This window comes from Lissotriton vulgaris, chromosome 5 (assembly GCF_964263255.1).
Source record: "Lissotriton vulgaris chromosome 5, aLisVul1.2, whole genome shotgun sequence".
NCBI lineage: Eukaryota > Metazoa > Chordata > Amphibia > Caudata > Salamandridae > Lissotriton > Lissotriton vulgaris.
In genome coordinates, this window is record NC_141693.1 from 112,786,536 (window position 1) to 112,806,414 (window position 19,879).

The 19,879-nt window shown below is 40.8% G+C and overlaps 1 protein-coding gene across 2 annotated transcripts in view; it reads left to right on the forward strand.

The window, feature by feature from the left end:
• GPSM1 (G protein signaling modulator 1) overlaps positions 1 to 19,879 on the forward strand; it is a 727,733-nt gene that overhangs the window by 418,180 nt on the left and 289,674 nt on the right. For both annotated transcript variants that reach the window (XM_086921016.1, XM_086921015.1), the window contains exon 8: positions 19,298 to 19,406. In XM_086921016.1, coding sequence (XP_086777142.1) covers positions 19,298 to 19,406 — 109 coding nt within the window. The remainder of the gene's footprint in view (positions 1 to 19,297; positions 19,407 to 19,879) is intronic.

The following is a 19,879-nucleotide window of genomic DNA, read 5'->3' on the forward strand; positions in this document are numbered from 1 at the left end:
GCAGTTTTTAGACTTAAAACCAGCACAATAGATCAGGTCTTTAGGTTTTCTTGCTTGTGTTGGAAATATGTAAATCTATGAAAGGGGCATCTCTACATTGCCTTTGTAGATTTAAAGGCTGTGTTTGATCTTATCCCTCAGGCTTTGTTATGGGAAACATTGAGATGTCAAGGGTTGCCAGCTAACCTACTTGAACAGATAATCAGGTTACATGAAAATAATTATGCGAAGGTTAAATAGGGTCCAAGGGGTGAACTAACAGAACCAATCCCCATAAAAAGGGACGTTCGCCAAGGATGTGTACTGGCACCAACATTATTCTCATTGTACGCCATTAATATTCCAAAATTTTTGAATGGTTGTAAAAATGATGCACCAAAATTAAGGGGCGAATTGGTGCCAGCACTTTTATTCGCTGACGACACCATACTAATATATCACAAACACCCAAGGGACTACAATGTCTAATAGATTTGTTCTATACATATTGCAATTCTAAAGGCCTTGAAATTAATATCAGTAAGACTAAATATATGGCTTTAAATTCCCATAAAACTTTTTGGGAAAACATAGTTTTGAATGATCAAAAGTTAGAATACGTACAAAGTTTTAGCTATCTAGGTATTTCCTTGGATACTAAGTTATCATGGAAGACCCAAATAGAAAAAAGTAAGATGACCCTGACACAAAATACGTTGCCAATTATGAAAAGGCATGGGAACAGTTTTACTAAGGCTGTTTCCCCAGCATTGGAGGTGTTCAAATACAAAGCCCAATCTGCAGCATTATATGGGGCTGAAATATGGGGACACGTCTGCAAAAAGAATTTTGAGGTTGGGGAAAACAAATTTTATAGAGCACTTTTAAGTCTTCCTGTATGCACACCACTAATACCAATCAATTTGGACATGAATGTAAAACGGACTGATCACTATACAATTCTAAGACCTCTTATACTATGGGTAAGACTTTGGTCAACACCGGAGCTGCTATACTATAAGGCTGGTATAGAGGAAATCATGGAATTGGATCAGAATAAAAGTATCACATGGCTTAGACATGTTTGTTTATGGTTGAGAAAGATTGGTTTATCACAGTTTTGGGATGATCCATCTTCATTGTCTCAAGCCTCTAAAAATCTGTTAAAATGCACTTTTTGGGCCTATATTCAAAGGAGTGTGCTACATGATGCAGAAACAGGATGTTAACGACAAGGTTCCTTTTGTTCAAAGATATGGCACATTTTGAGCCTTTCTTGGACGAGGTTCTCCCTCAACTTGCTAAAACGTTATATATGAAATTTAGATATGGAGTGATGAATGCTAACACAGTTGTAGAAAATTGGGCCAGTAAACATACTGAAAATGTTGTTGAATTGTGTACGCTATGTCCAGATTCAGTCAAAGAAAATGATTTTCATATTATTTTCTTTTGTCCTGCATATGCTAAGGCCAGGAAAAAATGGATTAAACCGATTTGTTTAAATCTAGGAATAAGATCATGCAAAGAGGCGGAAAGAATCCTAAAGACTGAAACTGCACAGGTTACTGTCTTTGGTGTTAGTAGATTCTTGTTAGCTGTCAGCTTTTTGAGAGCTAAAGCGGGTCTAAAGCTATAGTGTATTGTCCGTGTTTTCTTGAAAGTTTTGTAATAATATAATTGTCCATAATGAAAAGACACAGGGAATTGAATTGTACCATGTATTAGGAAGTATAAAGCTATTAATTGTCTCATATTTTAATAAAATTGGATTTCATCCTAATGGTTGCGGCATCTAGGCCTAAAACCATGAGTTTTCCTCTTTTTTATTATTGATGTCTTTTTAACATATTTATAATTGTATTTATATTTTAACATAAGGGCGTAAGGGACATACAGACCCCTTTCCATAATATTTCTTATGTATAATTGCTTGCATAGGTTTTTATCTGGACTATTGTATCTGTATTTAAAATTGTATATGTTTTTATGCATCTTTTATGGTTTAAAGGAACAGAAATAAAGATTTTGAAATGAAATGAGACGTCATCCCCTTTCCGCATCTCTTTACATAACCTACTCATCTTCTCAGTCACCGAACAGCTTCCTAATTTAAAAATAATAAACATTTTGGTAGACAAACTTTGTGTGCAGCAGGGATTGGCCACTTGTCATGGTTTTCCACAGAGCATGGCCCTGGGTCCAAGTGCTGCGGGCAACCCTCGCCGCACACTTTGTGCGCAGTAGTAGTTTGGTGCCCACAGAGGGACACTTATTTAGGATTGAGCACAGGCTACCTGCTGAGGGTTGTTTGCAGGGCCTAGCCGTGAGGCCAGGCACTGCATCCAAGCCCTGCTGCACATGGCCAAAGGCAGCAGGGATTTACTCTTCGCAATTAGGAGTGAAGTAACACTCCTTATTCCGGATGCACAGCTTGAGTCTGTACAAACGATTCCACAAAGTTATCAACGTTTAATTGTGTTTTTATTCATTATGTCCCACAGTTTCCTTTGCACTCCTTTCATTAAGTCACATGAGAGACACAATATATTTTTACATCCAATGCAGCAGATATGCCTATCCAGGCTTTTTCTGAAGCAAGATCAATACATTTCTCATCCTCTGTATTCAGCATCATTCCCAATGCATTTCGGACTTAATTTTAGTCCTTCGTCAGGGGTACACTACAAATTAAACAACACTAACATTAGTTTGTATGTTCAAAGCTTACTTCATTCAATGTAATCAACAGTACATATCGTAGTTCATGCCTAGTTTTTTTCGGTCCCCCCATAGTTGATGTTTTCCCTCTAATAGCTTAATTTACTACCAGAGGTTGGGCACAGGACCTGGTCCAATTTAAAATACGATAAGCAAAACTGAAAATCACAAAAAAAGCAAAGGTTAAAATGGTGTTATTGTTTGGTCTTGTAATGAGACAATAACTAACACTAAAATGCCCCAAAAACTGAAATGAGAATACACATAGCCAACATACCAATATACACAAATATCATTAAAGTTAGAATGCTTAAAATTATAATAGTACAAATACCTTTTAATTTAATGAAATGTTAAGTAAAATTATTATACTATTAAATGATGCAACTATAAAAATAAATAATTGTTTAAGATTGGATTGAAATTATTAAATGTTAGTAACCTGTGTAAAATTATTTAAACTTTAATTTACTTAATGTAAATTATTATTAATACTAAATCATTTGTTTAAAAAAAAAATACAATAAAATAAGATGTTCTTTGAAAAGAAGGTGCACCAGGAAATAAAAGCCTTTTAATTTTGCAAGATTGAGTCCATTATCTTTCTTTATTTTTCCAAAATATTGCACACAAACTTTTTTTTAAATCAGCCAACGTGTTTCGTTCCTGAATGCCTAGGAACTTCATCAGGGCTTGAAATGTAGTGTTGCCTATTCACAATATTTATAAAGTAATGGTTGTGAATCCATCATATGGTAATCGTCATATCACAGGGTTATGTTCATCCCGTCCACAGATGGTGTAAGGGGCCTAAATCCTGCCCCTGCTTAAGACCCGAGTCCTGTAAGCAAGCGAGAGACCATTACTTTATAAATATTGTAAATATGCTCCACTACATTTCAAGCCTTGATGAAGTTCCTAGGCATCCAGGAACGAAACACGTTGGCTGATTTAAAAAACAATTCTTGTGCAATATTTTGGAAAAATAACGGAAGATGATGGACTCAATCTTGCGGACTTGAAAGACTTTGATTTTCTGGTGCACCCTCCTTTCAAAGAATTTCCTGTTCTCTGGTCTCCAGTGGCACTGATCGGCAGCAAGTGCCAAAACCGCATGCACAGGAAACTAAACTCTATTAGACTGAATTGAGGTGCAAATACTTGTGGTCCACCGCTCTTTGGCGTTGTGTTTCACAAAGGGAACTTACAATTTTGAGTAAGATACACTTTTGAGTAAGTTTACTACTTTTTGCTATTAAGAACATTTTAATGTAAGTTACTACTTTAAAAAAAACAGTAGTGAGTCCTGCACCACACATGGCTAACCACTGGTACGGCAACACCCTTCCGTAATGTTGGTAGAGAATTAAAATGAATTCCCATCGGAAATAATGTTAAATGAAATTAAATAATCTGAAAGAGTTAATGTCTAAATAAACATTATTCAATTTGAAAAGAAATATATAAAAATCGTGCATATTTGTTTTTAATGATTATTTGAATACCCTAATTTGAATTTAAAAATTCATGTGACAATATTTTTTATTATAGTAAGACTACATTAGTTTTAATTAAGTATATTACTTTTAACAATTGGCTGGAAATACAATACCTACCGACTTACCTGTGAAGTAAAGTAGTTCCAGTTTAAGGTAACACATTGTAATGACACTCGTAGAATATAGACTGCCATCTAATTACTCTCGATAAATTTACCTGTGAAGTACTACCTGAATTTCGTTTAACATAATTAGGCCCTTCAAAAGACTTAAATCCAGTTCACTCCACAAAGGTCAAAATATGTTCAGCTCTCACTATATATTTTACTATATATAGTATATTTACCTGGTTGAAATATCACTATCGTGAAATTATAGTAATAAAAACAGCTTGACAGTGAATCGAAATCTTGGTTTCTTCTGTAAACTAATACATCCGAGAAGATGACAAAAGTGACCCTCATCTTCTGTAAATGAAGGTGTCAGCTGCTCTTGTCATTCAGTAACTTTGGTCTGGGCACAAGGGCCAACCACGGCTACACCAGAGTGCACTTTTGGCGTGCTTAGAGCCCAAATCCAAAAGTTGTCAATGTCTGCTGTGGTAGTGACCCTTACATCCCAATGTGTGCGTTTAGACGTAATAAAGTAAACTTTGTTTTCAGATTACTCTGTGCATTAATGTGGCATCCACTGTGCATGAAACGTCAAACGGCAACAAAATAAATGTTTTGTTAAATAAATTATTTGCAGTATGTCTCCTCTTGTTGGCTGGTCAGCAGTTATCTAAGTAAGGGCTTCAAAATCCATCTTACTGTCAAGATTTTGGCACAGTGGAGTACAGGTTGTGACCTGTAAGGATACAAAGTTGCTGCCCCTTTTATATGGGATCTGTGGGGACTGTGTGAATTCAAATCCCATCACAGTGAACATGATATATTATTTCACTATTAAAACCAATATAAAGATAAGTATTGGTGAGGCCAATATTTAGCTTTAATGTGCCATTATATGTAAACACAAGCATGTAAAAATCCTGTTTGCATGCATTGCCAGCACAAATGGTATAATACTTTATATACACAAAAGGTGCTGGGAAGAATCCTTGTAATTTGCCTAACCACTGACAATCCCTCATAGTAGCATTCCAACCCATTTTTTGTTTGCCCAATGTCTACCTCAGACTGGACACAGCCAGGGTTGGACTGGGAGCCCAAAGCAGCCCTGGTAATTTTGATGGACAACCCCCAGGGGGAGGTGGGACGTGTAAGTATGAAGCAGTGCTGCTTTTGCTACAGGGGTTGATATTGCAGCACCTCAACAAAACCGGCCCCCACAGTTTCAAATGTGGTCTCTACCCTTCCAGCCTCCTGGGGAAACATCTGATGCCCACTATGGCCAATCCAGCCTTGGACACAGCCATATGCAACCCTAGTTGTGGCTAAAGTGCTCTTGGGTTGCTAGCACTGGATGTATGACGTTACAACGCATACTTTTACCACGCATACCATTACAACGAGGTATTTACAACGCATACCGTTACAACGCATAGCGCTTAGAGGTGCTGGATAGTGGTAAGTATAATTTTATATTCCAACTCCAGTCCCCGTGGACACTAGGGAAGGTGTTGGATATAAAATTATACTTATTCCCTATCCTAGAGTGCCCCCCAGCGCAATGCGTTGTAATGGTATGCGTGGTAATGCCTGCGTTGTAATGGTAGTGCATGGTAAAAACTTCGTTGTAACAGTTGTATACCCTAGCACTCCTCCCCTCACCTTTTTGTGCTTGATATACCACCCTAAGGAGCAAGGCTGTTGCCAGACGTGCGTCCTTTGCTCGCTGTGCAGCTGTAACTAAGCTACACCCAACTGATGAGCCCCAATCAGGGAGAAAACTGTTTTGGAATACATGTGTTTGGTTTGCAGCGGACCCTGTCAGTGTGGGCTTGACTGTTCCTATTGGATAAGAAGCAAAACTGATTTGCATATGGCTGGCTTTAAGCTGAAGTGGCATGGTGGGCAAAGGAACGGTGGGTTGGGGATAGTTCGGAAAAAGGAATAGGGGAGCCTGCATTTGGTCTTGGATTTCTTGCGTTCTGGTTCGGGGAGGATCTGACCTGGAAGTTCGGGCTGGACTATTCCTATTGGAGTAGGGTCAAGACTGATTTGCATATGGCTGGGTTCAAACTGCACATTGCAAGTATTCCTCCCCTCACCTTTTGTGTGTTTGGTTTATCACTTTATAGTCTGCTCTGTTGGCTTTGCCAATGCTTGGAAAAAGTAGTCGAAATCGATTGTTTTTTGTATGGAATGCAAAGGAGATAAAGCACTGAATGTGACAAACTCTGTGATGCTCGAGTTAGGGTGACCAGACGTGTTACGAAAATATTTTTATTTTTAAATACATGTCCCGAATTTCGGGACACAGGTAAGCTCATCCTTACAGATATGCTCTCCTTTCAGGTGCCTCTAAAGCCGGAAATAATGTATCTGTGTCTGCCATACATCACAGGAGTAGGTTGGTGCCCGCTCCCAGCAGAGGCGCAGAGTGGGGAGGAGGGGCCAGGCGGGGTGCAAGGTGGAGGTCCTGCGATTGCTAAGGCTATGTAAATATTGCCTTGTATGTTTGTGTATGCACACACTTATGAGATTTACAGGTCTAGCACATATATATATATAATTATTTGAAATTATGCAGAAAACGGGACAGGTCATATATAGAAGTAAGACAAGGCTTTAATCCTATTTTTAGGTCTGACCTGTCCCTGTTTTTGTTTCTCAGAATCCTGGTCCCCCTAGCTTGAGTGTACCTTTCAAGGGTAAAATAAGCCTACAGATTTTGGAATAGAAGTACTTCCTGGGAAGCAAAATGATACTTCCAATAGCCAATCCCAGGAAGTGAGAGAGTAATACTCCTCTGGGCAGAGCCAATGGCAACTCTGTATATAATTAAAGAACTGGTCTTGGCGACAGCTGCATTGTCAAACACGGCCTGAAAAACTAGTGTCATTAAATCAAGTTACAAGCAGTGCTTAATTTGAGCCTGTGCTTGGCACCGGCACTTAATTGGCACTTAACTGTCATTACACACTTATGATACTCTGCCACATGGTGGCGCTGCTCATCTAATTTAGAGATGAGCAGACCGTCGGTTGTTTATGAATACAAAATACATTAAAAATATAGTAATAGAATAGTCTGACCTCCACTGTTAGAATACTGTGTTTTTGTGACTTCATTGTATTGGAAACTGTTTCTAATGAGAAGATATTGTGCAAAATCTATTGTGTATGTTTACAAAAGTTATGCTTTATCTATGTAAAAACGAATACAAATATTTTTTTTAAATATATACCAATTCCTGCCTCCCCAGCCATTCCTTTAGCTCTGGGGCCCCGAAATAATCTATACTGTCGCGCTTGAAGGTGAAAAAGTTGTTTAGCAGTTGTTTTGGTACCGTCATCGTTGGCAGCGATGATGGGTCTATCGGCGGTGCAAGCTGTAGTAGCCTCCGGGTCAGAGCCCCGGCACTTATTATATTACAAATTAAGCACCGCATAGTCAAAGTTCTGTGAATCGAGTCCAGTGAATTGATTTGAAATAAAAATAAAAGACTGAACAATTTCTGAACCGCGATGTGTCTCACTTCAGCCGCTGCCATCTGACGTGCGTGAGGCCAGGAGGGAGGAAGGGTTTATAAATAAACAAGGAGAGGCCGAGAGGGCGGCGCTTTGGGGCGACGCGTGTCAGATTTGATGTTTTCTGAGTATTAAAACGCGCAGAACCCCTGTCAAGAGCTGAGCGGTGCTGACGGCTCCATCCGTCCCTGGCAGGGCGGGTGGCGGGGCCTCGCGTCCGCCCCGCTCTCTGCGGGGCCAGGGAGACAGGCGGCCGGGAGCAGATGCGCGGGGAAGGACGGCCGGGGCCCGGGGCAGCCGAGCTCTGGCGCCGCCCGTCACACGCGAACACACAGGCGACACTCAGCGGCTTCTTCTGGTACCCGGAGAGAAAGGGAGACGAGCACGGCTGCATGCGAGGCGAGCGTTCCCATCCAACCCGAATGCAACTCCGTTGTGGTGCCCGGAGTGCTGTCTTTATAGCTTCAAGGAGCACCGCAAGACGCCTGGAGGCAATGCAGAAACCTTACTCAGCCAGAAGTCTCGGAAGTAGAAAGACACTGGACAAAAAAACATGCGCATATGTGTCAGGGTCTTTGTGCATACACAAACGAGAACATCTGGTATAAATAAATGGCTTAATCTCTGACCTTGGAACCATAAAAACCTGAGTTCTCATCCCGGCTTTACCTATTTATGAAAAAAGTATTGTGATTCTGGACAAACCCTTTATTTCCATGTCCCTTAAGTTGTTAATGCACATAACGTCAATAAGTGAAATCAATTTTCGTTGCGTGCAGTCTAGAATTGCCCCTTGCACATCTGTTTGCACCCTGGACCCTCACCCACATCCTGGTTCTATGATCTGGTCTCTGTTGGAGTCAGCACACATGTTCTAGGTCCATAATCTCATTTGCATTGAAAAACTTTGCTTGCATAGATGATTAATTTCTTAGAAACGAAACAATGACTATTTTTACAAGATGTTTCCTCCCCTGTAGATTCTTTAGAAAACAACCTGCTGTCTTTTCAAGAAGTTCGTGAAACATGTCAACCTCATCCAAACTTAATTGTATATTGCAGTAAGTCATTTATTTTGGTTTAAAAATAACCAATAGTTTACAAAATTCATCAAAGAACAATAACAATCCAAAAATAAGCATTAGCAAATGCAACAGGTTAGGTTTACCTTCCGAATATGCCTGTAATACACACAGCTTGCCACATGGTGGTAACATTACTACATGCATATCAAACTGTAGCTCTACTTGAGGTCACTAAAAAACCTTAATTGTAAGTCAGTGCCTTAGTGTGTAACCATGTAACATACGGTGCGTATCCATGTAACAATCCGCGATATGCCACTACGCAGTATGATAATGAACAACGCTGTGGCTCAGCAGCAGACTACTTAAGCTGCCTGTAGCCATGTGCTAAATAGATCAGAAAGCATTCGTTACTGGTAGCAAAAGTTCATCTAGTAAGTTAAGAAAGCAGAATCCTAGCTTTTGAATATCTTGGAAATGTGAGTCAAAGTGCAAAAGTCAAACCAGTGTCCTGCTCTAATAAGCTCCACGTTGATTGCATGTTTAGGTTTAAGCAAAATACCACTTAATTCAAATACTGGGGCTGGTTTTCAAGGTTGCCTAAATAAATTGTGCCCTTGTCCTTCATAGCATCCATTATCTTGAATTCGCCCACAAAAAATCTAGTTCCCCAGTAGCACGCGTGGTGTGATGCTACATCAACAGATGCAGCAAGGTTGATCTGCAAATATGAAACTCTAAAGCTTCCACAGCACCATGGATGTAAAAAAAAAATGAGAAATGCAGGGAGGACATCGCAAAGACATAACTTGTTCCCTTAAAGCGGAGCCCTTTGCTATGCAAAAGGCGCTAGGTAAGAAACAAGAGTATCATCCTGTTATCATATAATCATCTGGCCTAAAGGAACCCTTTATAGCAACGATGTCTTCACTGTAGGTTTGCAAAAAGAACAATTGATGGACAGATTGTTAAACAATGTCATACATTCACCCCAGTACAGTGATCTGGGCCTAAATCGATAGTTTTTTCGCTCCCCATGCCATTTCCGTTTGAACCCAGCCGTATGCAAATCAGTCTTGACCCAGCGCCCAATTGGAACAGTCCAGCCAAACTGCCAGGGCAGGTCCTCCCTGGACTGGAAACAAGCCTCCTAGGACCGGTTACGGGGGTTTCACCCCTCATCAGCTAGGCTAACTTGACTCCAGTACCAAGGAGAGTGCGAGACCCACGTCTGGGCATACCCGTCCAACTGAGGGCTTGACTATCTCCCAAGATTCTTGTTCCATGGTTCTGGAGGGCGAGAAAGCACTCACTTGTCCCCTTCTTGTTTCTGGCACTAATCCCTTGGGACGTTCAAAGAACACTTTCATTTCCCATTTTAATGGGCATGTCATTGAAGAATGTCAGTCAAAAAATATTGTAGGGGTTTTGCATCATCCTAGTGCAGCCATCAGATCTGACCTATTGAGGTAAGGTGTGTCCTTGCTGAAGCCCACAGGGTTGATGGTGCCAGTCTAATGCTGCTTTCAGTGCAGGGTACCATCATCGCCTGCTGGATGGAGTATCCAGGAGTTGATTGAGAAATCCCCAACGTTATTCTCAAAATCTGTACTATCTTCTACATGTAGCGCAGCAAGATACCCACACCTTTCGTGAATCGCCAATGGTAATAGAAGTTAGATTGTTTTTTGTTTCACACACTTGGGATAACACATCCTCAGGCACTTCCCACAATTTTGTCAAAATTCAGCATTGTCCCTCATGCCTGTCCTGACTTCAATTTCAGAGCAGCCAATAGAGGGACCCAGCTGGAAGTGCTTTCCAAATGGACCGTAAAGTAGGTGAACACTTTATACTATGTCCAAGAGTCACCTAAACATTTAGCTTTACAGTGTATTTTTCCTATGCCAGTGGCAATGATGCTTGATCTTTTGACATTAGTTTTTAGATCTGTCACCTCCATAAAATCTATATAGTATGTGTTTAGGCGCTGAAGACTGATGACTGTGTGGCAGATAAGAACAACATCGTCTTCGGATAGAACAAGGGTTACATTTCTATATCCTACTTTCCATGCATCGACTGATAAAAGTTGAAACTCAGAACTGAGTTGCTTGATGTAAAGTACAACAGAACACGATCACACATAAAACTTTGCTGGACTCCCTTCTCTACGCTGACAGGAATAGTGCATTCCTCTCTGGGTCCAAACCTACAGAATGTGATCAGTACTTGTGTATTCTTTTGATAAGGGAAGTAAAGTTTTCTTCAAAGCTCATAAGCCTCATTATGGCCCTGATGCTTATGCTGCTTATCAAATCAAAACACACAAGATGATGGACGGAATGTTGCACAATGGCAAAACATTCACCCCCAGTCACAGATCTTGGTTTAATCCATTGCTTGATTCCCGTCCAGTGAAGACATGGCTTGACAGTTCGGGCTGGACTGTTCCCATGAGGCACAGGGTCAATACTGATTTGCATATGGCCATGTCTGAACTGGGGTGGCTTGGTGAGCAAAATAACAATGGATTAAACCCAGATCTGTGACTGCGGGGGAATGTTTTGCCATTGTGCAACATTCCGTCCATCATCTTGTGTGTTTTGCTGTTCACCCTATGTGGGAAGGGTATGCCCAGACGTGAGTCCTGTGCTCACTAAGCCACTGGAGTCAAGCTGTCCAGGCTGATGACGGCTGATAGCCAGAAACCGGTCCTAGGATGCTTGTCCCGGTCCAGGGAAGACATGGCTTGGCAGTTCGGGCTGGACTGTTCCCATGAGGCAAAGGGTCAAGACTGATTTGCATATGGCCATGTCTGAACTGGTGTGGCTTGGTGAGCAAAATAACAATGGATTAAACCCAGATCTGTGACTAGGGGTGAATGTTTTGCCATTGTGCAACATTCCGTCCATCATCTTGCGTGTTTTGCTTATCAAATCAAAAGCAGAGGAAAGGTCCATAAAGGCCAGGTTAATGGACCTCTTCCTGGCAATAGTGTTCTTAGATATTATCAGGTAGAGATTTAAACCTGGATCGCACGTGTCTGTGCTCTCTCCAAAATCGTATTGTGCCTTCCATGTTCCAACAGACCAGCCATGTAGACATCCAGGAGGATCCTCGCCGTCAGTATCAGGATGAAGAAGAGAGGTAGACCAATGAGAAGACTACCATGCTAACTCCCTCATTGATAATCAATATTACAATGGAGAAAGCCCTGGTCAGCGCACACATGTTGGTATAAATGATAACATTAAATAGCCTGATCAAGAGTGGACCACATAAATCCATGGAAAATCTGTAGAGATTCCTGGGGACCCATCTGCTTCTGAGGCTTAGTGGGTTGTCCCCAAGGACAACAGTTACTTCTTCAATATTAATAAACATTGGATTACAGTCCCAGCTCAGTGGGAACTCAACAGTGACCTCAGCTCTTCCATTGTTCTTGTAGAGTTGAAAGACATGGTAGCTAGGTACCGCACCTCTCAACTCTGTACAACACCAATGGACAATAACTGTATCCAGTAATGACCATATTACAGCGATCATTCGCAGAGTGCGGCGTACACTTGCAAGCAGAAATGTCATGTACATTGTACCTTTCCAGATGAGCTCCTGCCCTATATCACATTGAGCAAGACATTTCAGTGAACTATGGGTGAATGGCAAAAATGCAATTTTTTTTGGTCTGGGGGATGCTGTGGCTAACCTCCAAACCCCTTTAGTTGGTGCAGATCACAAACGTTGTAAATTTGCAACTCACAAAATGCAAAAGTTTTGAATTTCACACAACTTCTCCGTCAGTATTTATGTTTGCATAGCAATAGTGCTAAGTTTGGCCCAGTAAGTTGGCCTGTTTGCTTCTGTGTATACAATCTTGATTGTAGGTCTGGGTGTGCTTTGACTTTAAGATTGACTGCACTTGAGTTTGGATGTCTTAATCCAGTTGTTAGTGGATGAGCTATGGCTGCTTTGTCATCACTACACCCTCTACTTTCAAAACTACCAACATCATTGCTTTGGCCCAACTTAAACCATAACTGACTTGCATCTAATGTGAGGTAATTAGGAACACTTGGGCTTGTCTGGCCATTAGAGCAACCAAAATGGTGTTCCCTCTTATGTGTTAGAGACTATCTGTGGTCTCAAGACATAGAAGGTCAGGCAATAAGTGGAAAAAGAGCTGGTGATATTCTGTGTTTCACATTTATTGGTAGAAGGTGTGCTTGCAGTTCTATATTGTGCCTCCATTAGTAAGCACATTGGGAGCTCTTCTGCAGTATTTATTTGTTGGCAAAAGCTGTTGGTGCTGTACCGCATTATGTGTTTGATAAATAAAGGTTTGGGTGCCCTGTTATTTTGGTGTTTGCTAGTAAATACCTTGTAGGTGCTTACCTACATTCCATAATTGTTGGTGTGTTTTGTATTTGTTTGGAAACGCCTGGTTCTATGTTGTGAATAAGTTGGGGAAAGCCTTGGTGTTTCTCCTGGCGCTTCTCCTTGTTCACATCCTTGGGTGTTCTTCTGCAGTGTGTATTAGTCATTGAAGGCCGTCGTCATTCTACTGTGTTGTTTATTTCCCATAGAAGAACCATGATTGCTCTTCTGAATTGCGTATTTGCAGCAAACATAGTCAGCACTATTCCACGTCTTGCATTTGCGAGTCAAGTTCACATGGGTGCTATTCTGTATTGCGTATTTGTTGTTAAAAGACTTGAGCGCTCTTCTGTACATTATGTATTTTTCAATTAAGGTGTTGGTTGCCCTTCTCGGTTGTTTATTTGTCATCAAAGGCCAAGGGTGCTTTTCTGCATTTTGTATTTGCCAGAAAAAGTTCTCAGGGCTATTCTGTGTCATTCATTTGCGGGACAAGGGCACGCAGGTACATCTTGTATATTTTTAGTTAAAAGTCTTGAGCGCTCTTCTCTGTTGTGTATTTGTCATCAAAGGTCTCGGTTGCTCTTTTGTATTGTGCAATTGCATTGACGTCATTGGTTACTCTTCTGCATTGTTTATTTGGCAATGAAGGCACTGGCTCTTCTGCATTGTGTTTTTGCTAGCAAAAGCTTTGAGTGCTCTTCTGTGTTGTCCATTTGTCATCGAAGGCCTTGAGTGCTCTTAAGTATTTTTTATCTGTCAATGAAAGTGTTGGTTGCTCTTCTGAATTGCTTGCCATCATCTATATTGCGTAATTGTCAATGAAGACATTGATTTGGCTTTCTGCATTGTTTATTTGTCATCAAAGGCCAAGGTTGCTCTTCTGAATTGTGAGTGTTTCTTATTGAAGGCCTTGGTTGCTCTTCTGTATTGTGTATTTGTTATTGAAAGCATTGGTTGCTCTTCTGCATTGGTATTTGTTATTGAAAGCCTTGGTTGCTCTTCTGCATTGTGTATTTGTTATTGAAATCCTTGGTTGCTCTTCTACATTGGTATTTGTCATTGAAAGCCTAGGTTGCTCTTCTGCATTGTGTATTTGTTATTGAAATCCTTGGTTGCTCTTCTGCATTGGCATTTGTTATTGAAAGCCTTGATTGCTCTCCTGCATTGTTATTTGTTATTGAAAGCCTTGGTTGCTCTTCTGCATTGTGTACTTGTTATAGAAATCCTTGGTTGCTCTTCTGCATTGGTATTTGTTATTGAAAGCCTTGATTGCTCTCCTGCATTGTTATTTGTTATTGAAAGCCTTAGTTGCTCTTCTGCATTAGTACTTGTTATTGAACGCCTTGGTTGCTCTTCTGTATTGATATTTGTTCTTGAAAGCCTTGGTTGCTCTTCTGCATTGTGTATTTGTTATTGAAGGTCTTGGTTGCTATTCTGCATCGTGTATTTGTTATTGAAGGCCTTGGTTGCTCTTCTGGATTGGTATTTGTTATTGAAGCCTTTGTTGCTCTTCTGCATTGGTACTTGTTATTGAAAGCCTTGGTTGCTCTTCTGCATCATTATTTGTTATTGAAAGCCTTGGTTGCTCTTCTGCATTGTGTATTTGTTATTGAAAGCCTTGGTTGCTCTTCCGCATTGATATTTGTTATTGAAAGCCTTGGTTGCTCTTCTGCATAGGTATTTGTTATTGAAAGCCTTGGTTGCTCTTCTGCATTGTGTATTTATTATTGAAGGTCTTGGTTGCTCTTCTGCAATGTGTATTTGTTGTTGAAAGCCTAGGTTGCTCTTCTGCATTGGTATTTGTCATTGAAAGCCTTGGTTGCTCTTCTGCATCTGTATTTGTTATTGAAAGCCTTGGCTGCTCTTCTGCATTGTGTATTTGTTATTGAAAGCCTTGGTTGCTCTTCTGCATTGCTATTTGTTATTGAAACCCTTGGTTGCTCTTCTGCATTGATATTTGGTATTGAAAGCCTTGGTTGCTCTTCTGCATTAGTATTTGTCACTGAAAGCCTTGGTTTCTCTTCTGCATTGTGTATTTGTTATTGAAGGTCTTGGTTGCTATTCTGCACCTTGTTTTTGTTATTGAAGGCATTGGTTGCTCTTCTGCATTGTGTATTTGTTGTTGAAAGCCTAGGTTGCTCTTCTGCATTGTGTATTTGTTATTGAAGGTCTTGGTTGCTCTTCTGCATTGGTATTTGTCAATGAGGAGATTGGTTGCCCATCTGCGTTGTTTATCTATCATCAAAGGCCAAGATTGCTCTTCTGTATTGTGTATGTGTTATTGAAGGTCTTGATTGTTCTTCTGCATTGGTATTTTTTATTGAAAGCCTTGGTTGCTCTTCTGCACTGTGTATTTGTTATTGAAAGCCTTGGTTGCTCTTCTGCATTGATATTTGTTATTGAAAGCCTTGGTTGCTCTTCTGCTTTGATATTTGTTATTGAAAGCCTTGGTTGCTCTTCTGCATTGGTATTTGTTATTGAAAGCCTTGGTTGCTCTTTTGCATTGTGTATTTGTTATTGAAGGTCTTGGTTGCTATTCTGCATCGTGTTTTTGTTATTGGCCTTGATTGCTCTTCTGCATTGTGTATTTGTGTTATCCTCTCCGTCCTCAGGATCAGCTTGTGGTGTAAGTAGGCCACCTCCAGATCTATCCAAGCCCCGAATGCTGTTATAGCCGTGGGCTAGAGAAGGATCAGGTGAGGGCAAAATAATAAACAGGAAGGAAAGGAAGGGGACTGCAGGGAGGGAGAGCTGTGAAGACAGAAAACAAACAAATGATTGATTGGTATCTATTCTCCTCCTAACTGTATTATTACTACTAGGGCTATCAATCTGGATATACTGTCCTGTACCTGTAACTGGACAACGAACCGCGTTTAACTCAGGAGCTTCTCTTCCACTGAGAACACGTAAAAGCAGCCTGTGTCTGTCTTCCCCTGTAAGCACAAACCTCACTATTGGACCAGCCCATAAGACCCCGTTAATAGCCAACCTGTATTGATAAAGAAGGATACTACATACCCTGATAACTTTCCCTCAGAGCCCTGAAGAAAACGTGGTAGGAGTTCCAAACAACTGACAGTACACAATATCTCCCTGCAGACTAGTCAAGGGTTACGTCACCCAAAAGTAATGAAAACAAATGTTACCTGAATTGTTGAGTGTTCAGGTGAAATCAAAACAATAATCTTCGTCCCAGCATGGGACCTAGAAATAAGAATCCTCTGCAATAGCCGGTGCAATAAGGCTTTCCAACAGAGGATGTAAAACGATATATAACGTGTGTGAACAAACAAAATGTTTCCTCCGCAATAGCCGATGAAAAGAGGCTCGCCAACGGAGGAAACTGAAACGGAATAAACTCTCCTTAACTGGAGTATAGCAAACGTGTCCACCGCAAGAGCCGATGCAAAGAGGCTCGCCAACGGAGACACGCGAAAGGTAAACGATAGAAAACGTGTCCTCCGCAAGAGCCGAAGCAAAGAGGCTCGCCAACGGAGACACGCGAAAGGTAAACAATGCTGCAGAAAAGACCGTCCTCCGCAATAGCCGGTGAACAAGGCTCTCCAACGGAGGACAACGAATGTGAAACAAAGCTATTCCACTCACGATAAACAATATCCAAAATTCACGGTCGACAGGAACTATGGCGGTCACGTACCCGAATATCCGACACCGGCTGCAGGAAGTGGTGTCTGTTTTATACCCCGCCTCATGGCCGCTGAGCATTCTGGGACATGTAGTTTTTACTCGGTCCGTACCCATTAGTTATCTCGAGGCGCGACAGAATCTGACAATTTGTTGTTGAAAGCCTAGGTTGCTCTTTTGCATTGTGTATTTGTTATTGAAGGTCTTGGTTGCTCTTCTGCATTGGTATTTGTCAATGAGGAGATTGGTTGCCCTTCTGCATTGTTTATTTATCTTCAAAGGCCAAGATTGCTCTTCTGTATTGTGTATTTGTTATTGAAGGTCTTGGTTGCTCTTCTGCATTGTGTATTTGTAATTGAAAGCCTAGGTTGCTCTTCTGCATTGTGTATTTGTTATTAAAGGCCTTGGTTGCTCTTCTGCATTGTGTGTTTGTTATTTAAGGCCTTGGTTGCGCTTCTGCGTTGTGTGTTTCTTATTGAAGGCCTTGGTTGCTCTTCTGCATTGTGAATTTGTTATTGAAGCACTTGGTTGCTCTTCTGCATTGGTATTAGTCATTGAAGGTCTTGGTTGCTCTTCTGCAATGTGTATTTGTTATTGAAAGCCACGATTGCTCTTCTGCATTGTATATTTGTCTTTGAAAGCATTAGTTGCTCTTCTGTATGGTGTATTTGTCTTTGAAAGCAATAGTTGCTCTTCTGCATTGTATATTTGTTATTGAAAGCCTTGGTTGCTCTTCTGCATTGTGTATTAGTATTTGAAAGCATTAGTTTCTCTTCTGTATGGTGTATTTGTTATTGAAAGCCTTGGTTGCTCTTCTGCATTGGTATTTGTTATTGAAAGCCTTGGTTGCTCTTCTGCATTGGTATTTGTTATTGAAAGCCTTGGTTGCTCTTCTGCATTGGTATTTGTTATTGAAAGCTTTGGTTGCTCTTCTGCATTGGTATTTGTTATTGAAGGCCTTGGTCGCTCTTCTGCATTGTGTATTTTTGTATTGAAACCCTTGGTTGCTCTTCTGCATTGTTTATGTCATTGAAAGCCTTAGTTGTTCCTAAGCATTGTATGTTTGTCATCGAAAGCCTCAGTTGCTCCTCTTCATTAGGTATTTGCTAGCAAAAGCTTTGAGTGCTCTTCTGTTTTGTCCATTGCCAGTCAAGGCCACATTGGTGCTGTTTAGCTTTGTGTTTTTGCTGTTAAACATCTCGATTACTCTTCTGTGTTGTTTTTGTGGGTTCTGGTCTGTGTCGTGTATTAGCCATTTATTGTTTGACCGCTCATCTGTATTGTGTATCAGTTAATGAAAACCTTGGGTGCTTTTCTGTGGATGCACATTGTGGATATATCTGGAAAGCTGTGGGTGCTGTTTTATGTTGTGTATATTTTGGTATAATACTCAGTTGCTTGGTTGGTCTTTACTGTTCTGTATGTGTTGATAAAAGACCTGGGTACTCTGCTACATTCTTTCTTTGAGAAAGCCTGTGGTGCTCTTTTATGGTGTGTATTTGTTGGTAACATGCTTGATGGCCTTTATCTCCATTCTATATTAGTTTGTGAATGCATTGGGTGCTCTTTAAATTGGACATTTGTTGGCAAATGGCTTGGTTGCTATTCTACATTTTGTTTTTCATTGTGTAAGCTTTGGGGGCTCTCCTCATTCCAATCATTGGGTGCACTTTTATGTTGTGTGTTGGTTGATTAAAGGCTTGGTTGCTGTTCTGCATTCTGTACTTGTTTGTGAAAGCCTGAGGTGGTCTACTGCATTCGAAAAATGACAGAGTGTATGACCTATTAGGTCACACACTGTTGTGTGACCTAATGGAAGATATTACCCTATGATGTCACAAAGCGCAAGCTTACGAAGGTGTACACTCTAATTCTCAACATATGATATGTACTCAAGAGTGTATTGGTATTGGGTAGAAATGACCACTGATATGGCTATGGAGAATCCCTTCATAAGTAGGACAGGTGGATGTGCTACGTGTGTTTTCACAAGTGCAGGTCCTGGATATATTAGTTTTCGATCTAGCTTATTGATCTCATTGAGTGTTTGAGACTGTGGTGATGGGACGTGTCAAACGTACTTATATTGTCCCTGTACATTAAAGACTGCGTTACCTTATATGGGACAAAAGCATCACAAGTCCTGGTGCAATGAGAATTCTTTCTACAAGACCTCTCACTGTGGGAGCTTCCTCCTCTATCAGACTTAGGCAGGTACTCACGACAGACTGCTTGTAACCCCCCTACCTGAAAATGAACAAATAAATGGCCTGATGTGTATACCTATTATGAACTACTTTTAGTGGCCACATACTCCATCAGGTTTAGTAACGCAGGCAGTGAACGCACCATGAGTCTACTCAACGTACGTGTGTCATTGATGGGGAATTGTCTCTTTCTCCCTGCAGGGTTGGAGAGGGGCGAGCCTGCTGGAGTCTAGGGAATGCCTACGTGTCCCTGGGGAACCACGAGCAAGCATTACGATTTGCAAGGAAACACCTGGAGATATCTCAAGAGGTAAGATTAGTTATGTCCATATATAAATATATTTGTATTGCGCCTTTATCACCAATGCCTTGGTCCCTCTAGGATTGATTCACATACTGCCACTAGAACTACATCTGTTAGCTGCAGCCTCCTAAAATCAACCCTGCAGAAGACAGACTTCACCCCAACTAATCCTAACCTGCCAATCTGGATGTCCTTTTCAACTCCTTTCCCCGTCTCACTCAGTTATGTGCATCTCCTCAGTAGTTTACGAGTACACCAGTTTGTTGCTCAGAGCTCCACAGAAAAGAGGCCTGCAAAATCATCTACCATAGCCATCGGTGCATATGACTGAATTTGTCAAACACGATCTCGTGACAAAATACATAACAGAGCAGCTCATCATAATGTGTGTCAAACGTGCACCAGTGATAGAAGACATGACATAATAGCTCTTCGTTTAATATAGCGAATAGTATCTCATGATCTATTATATCAAAAAG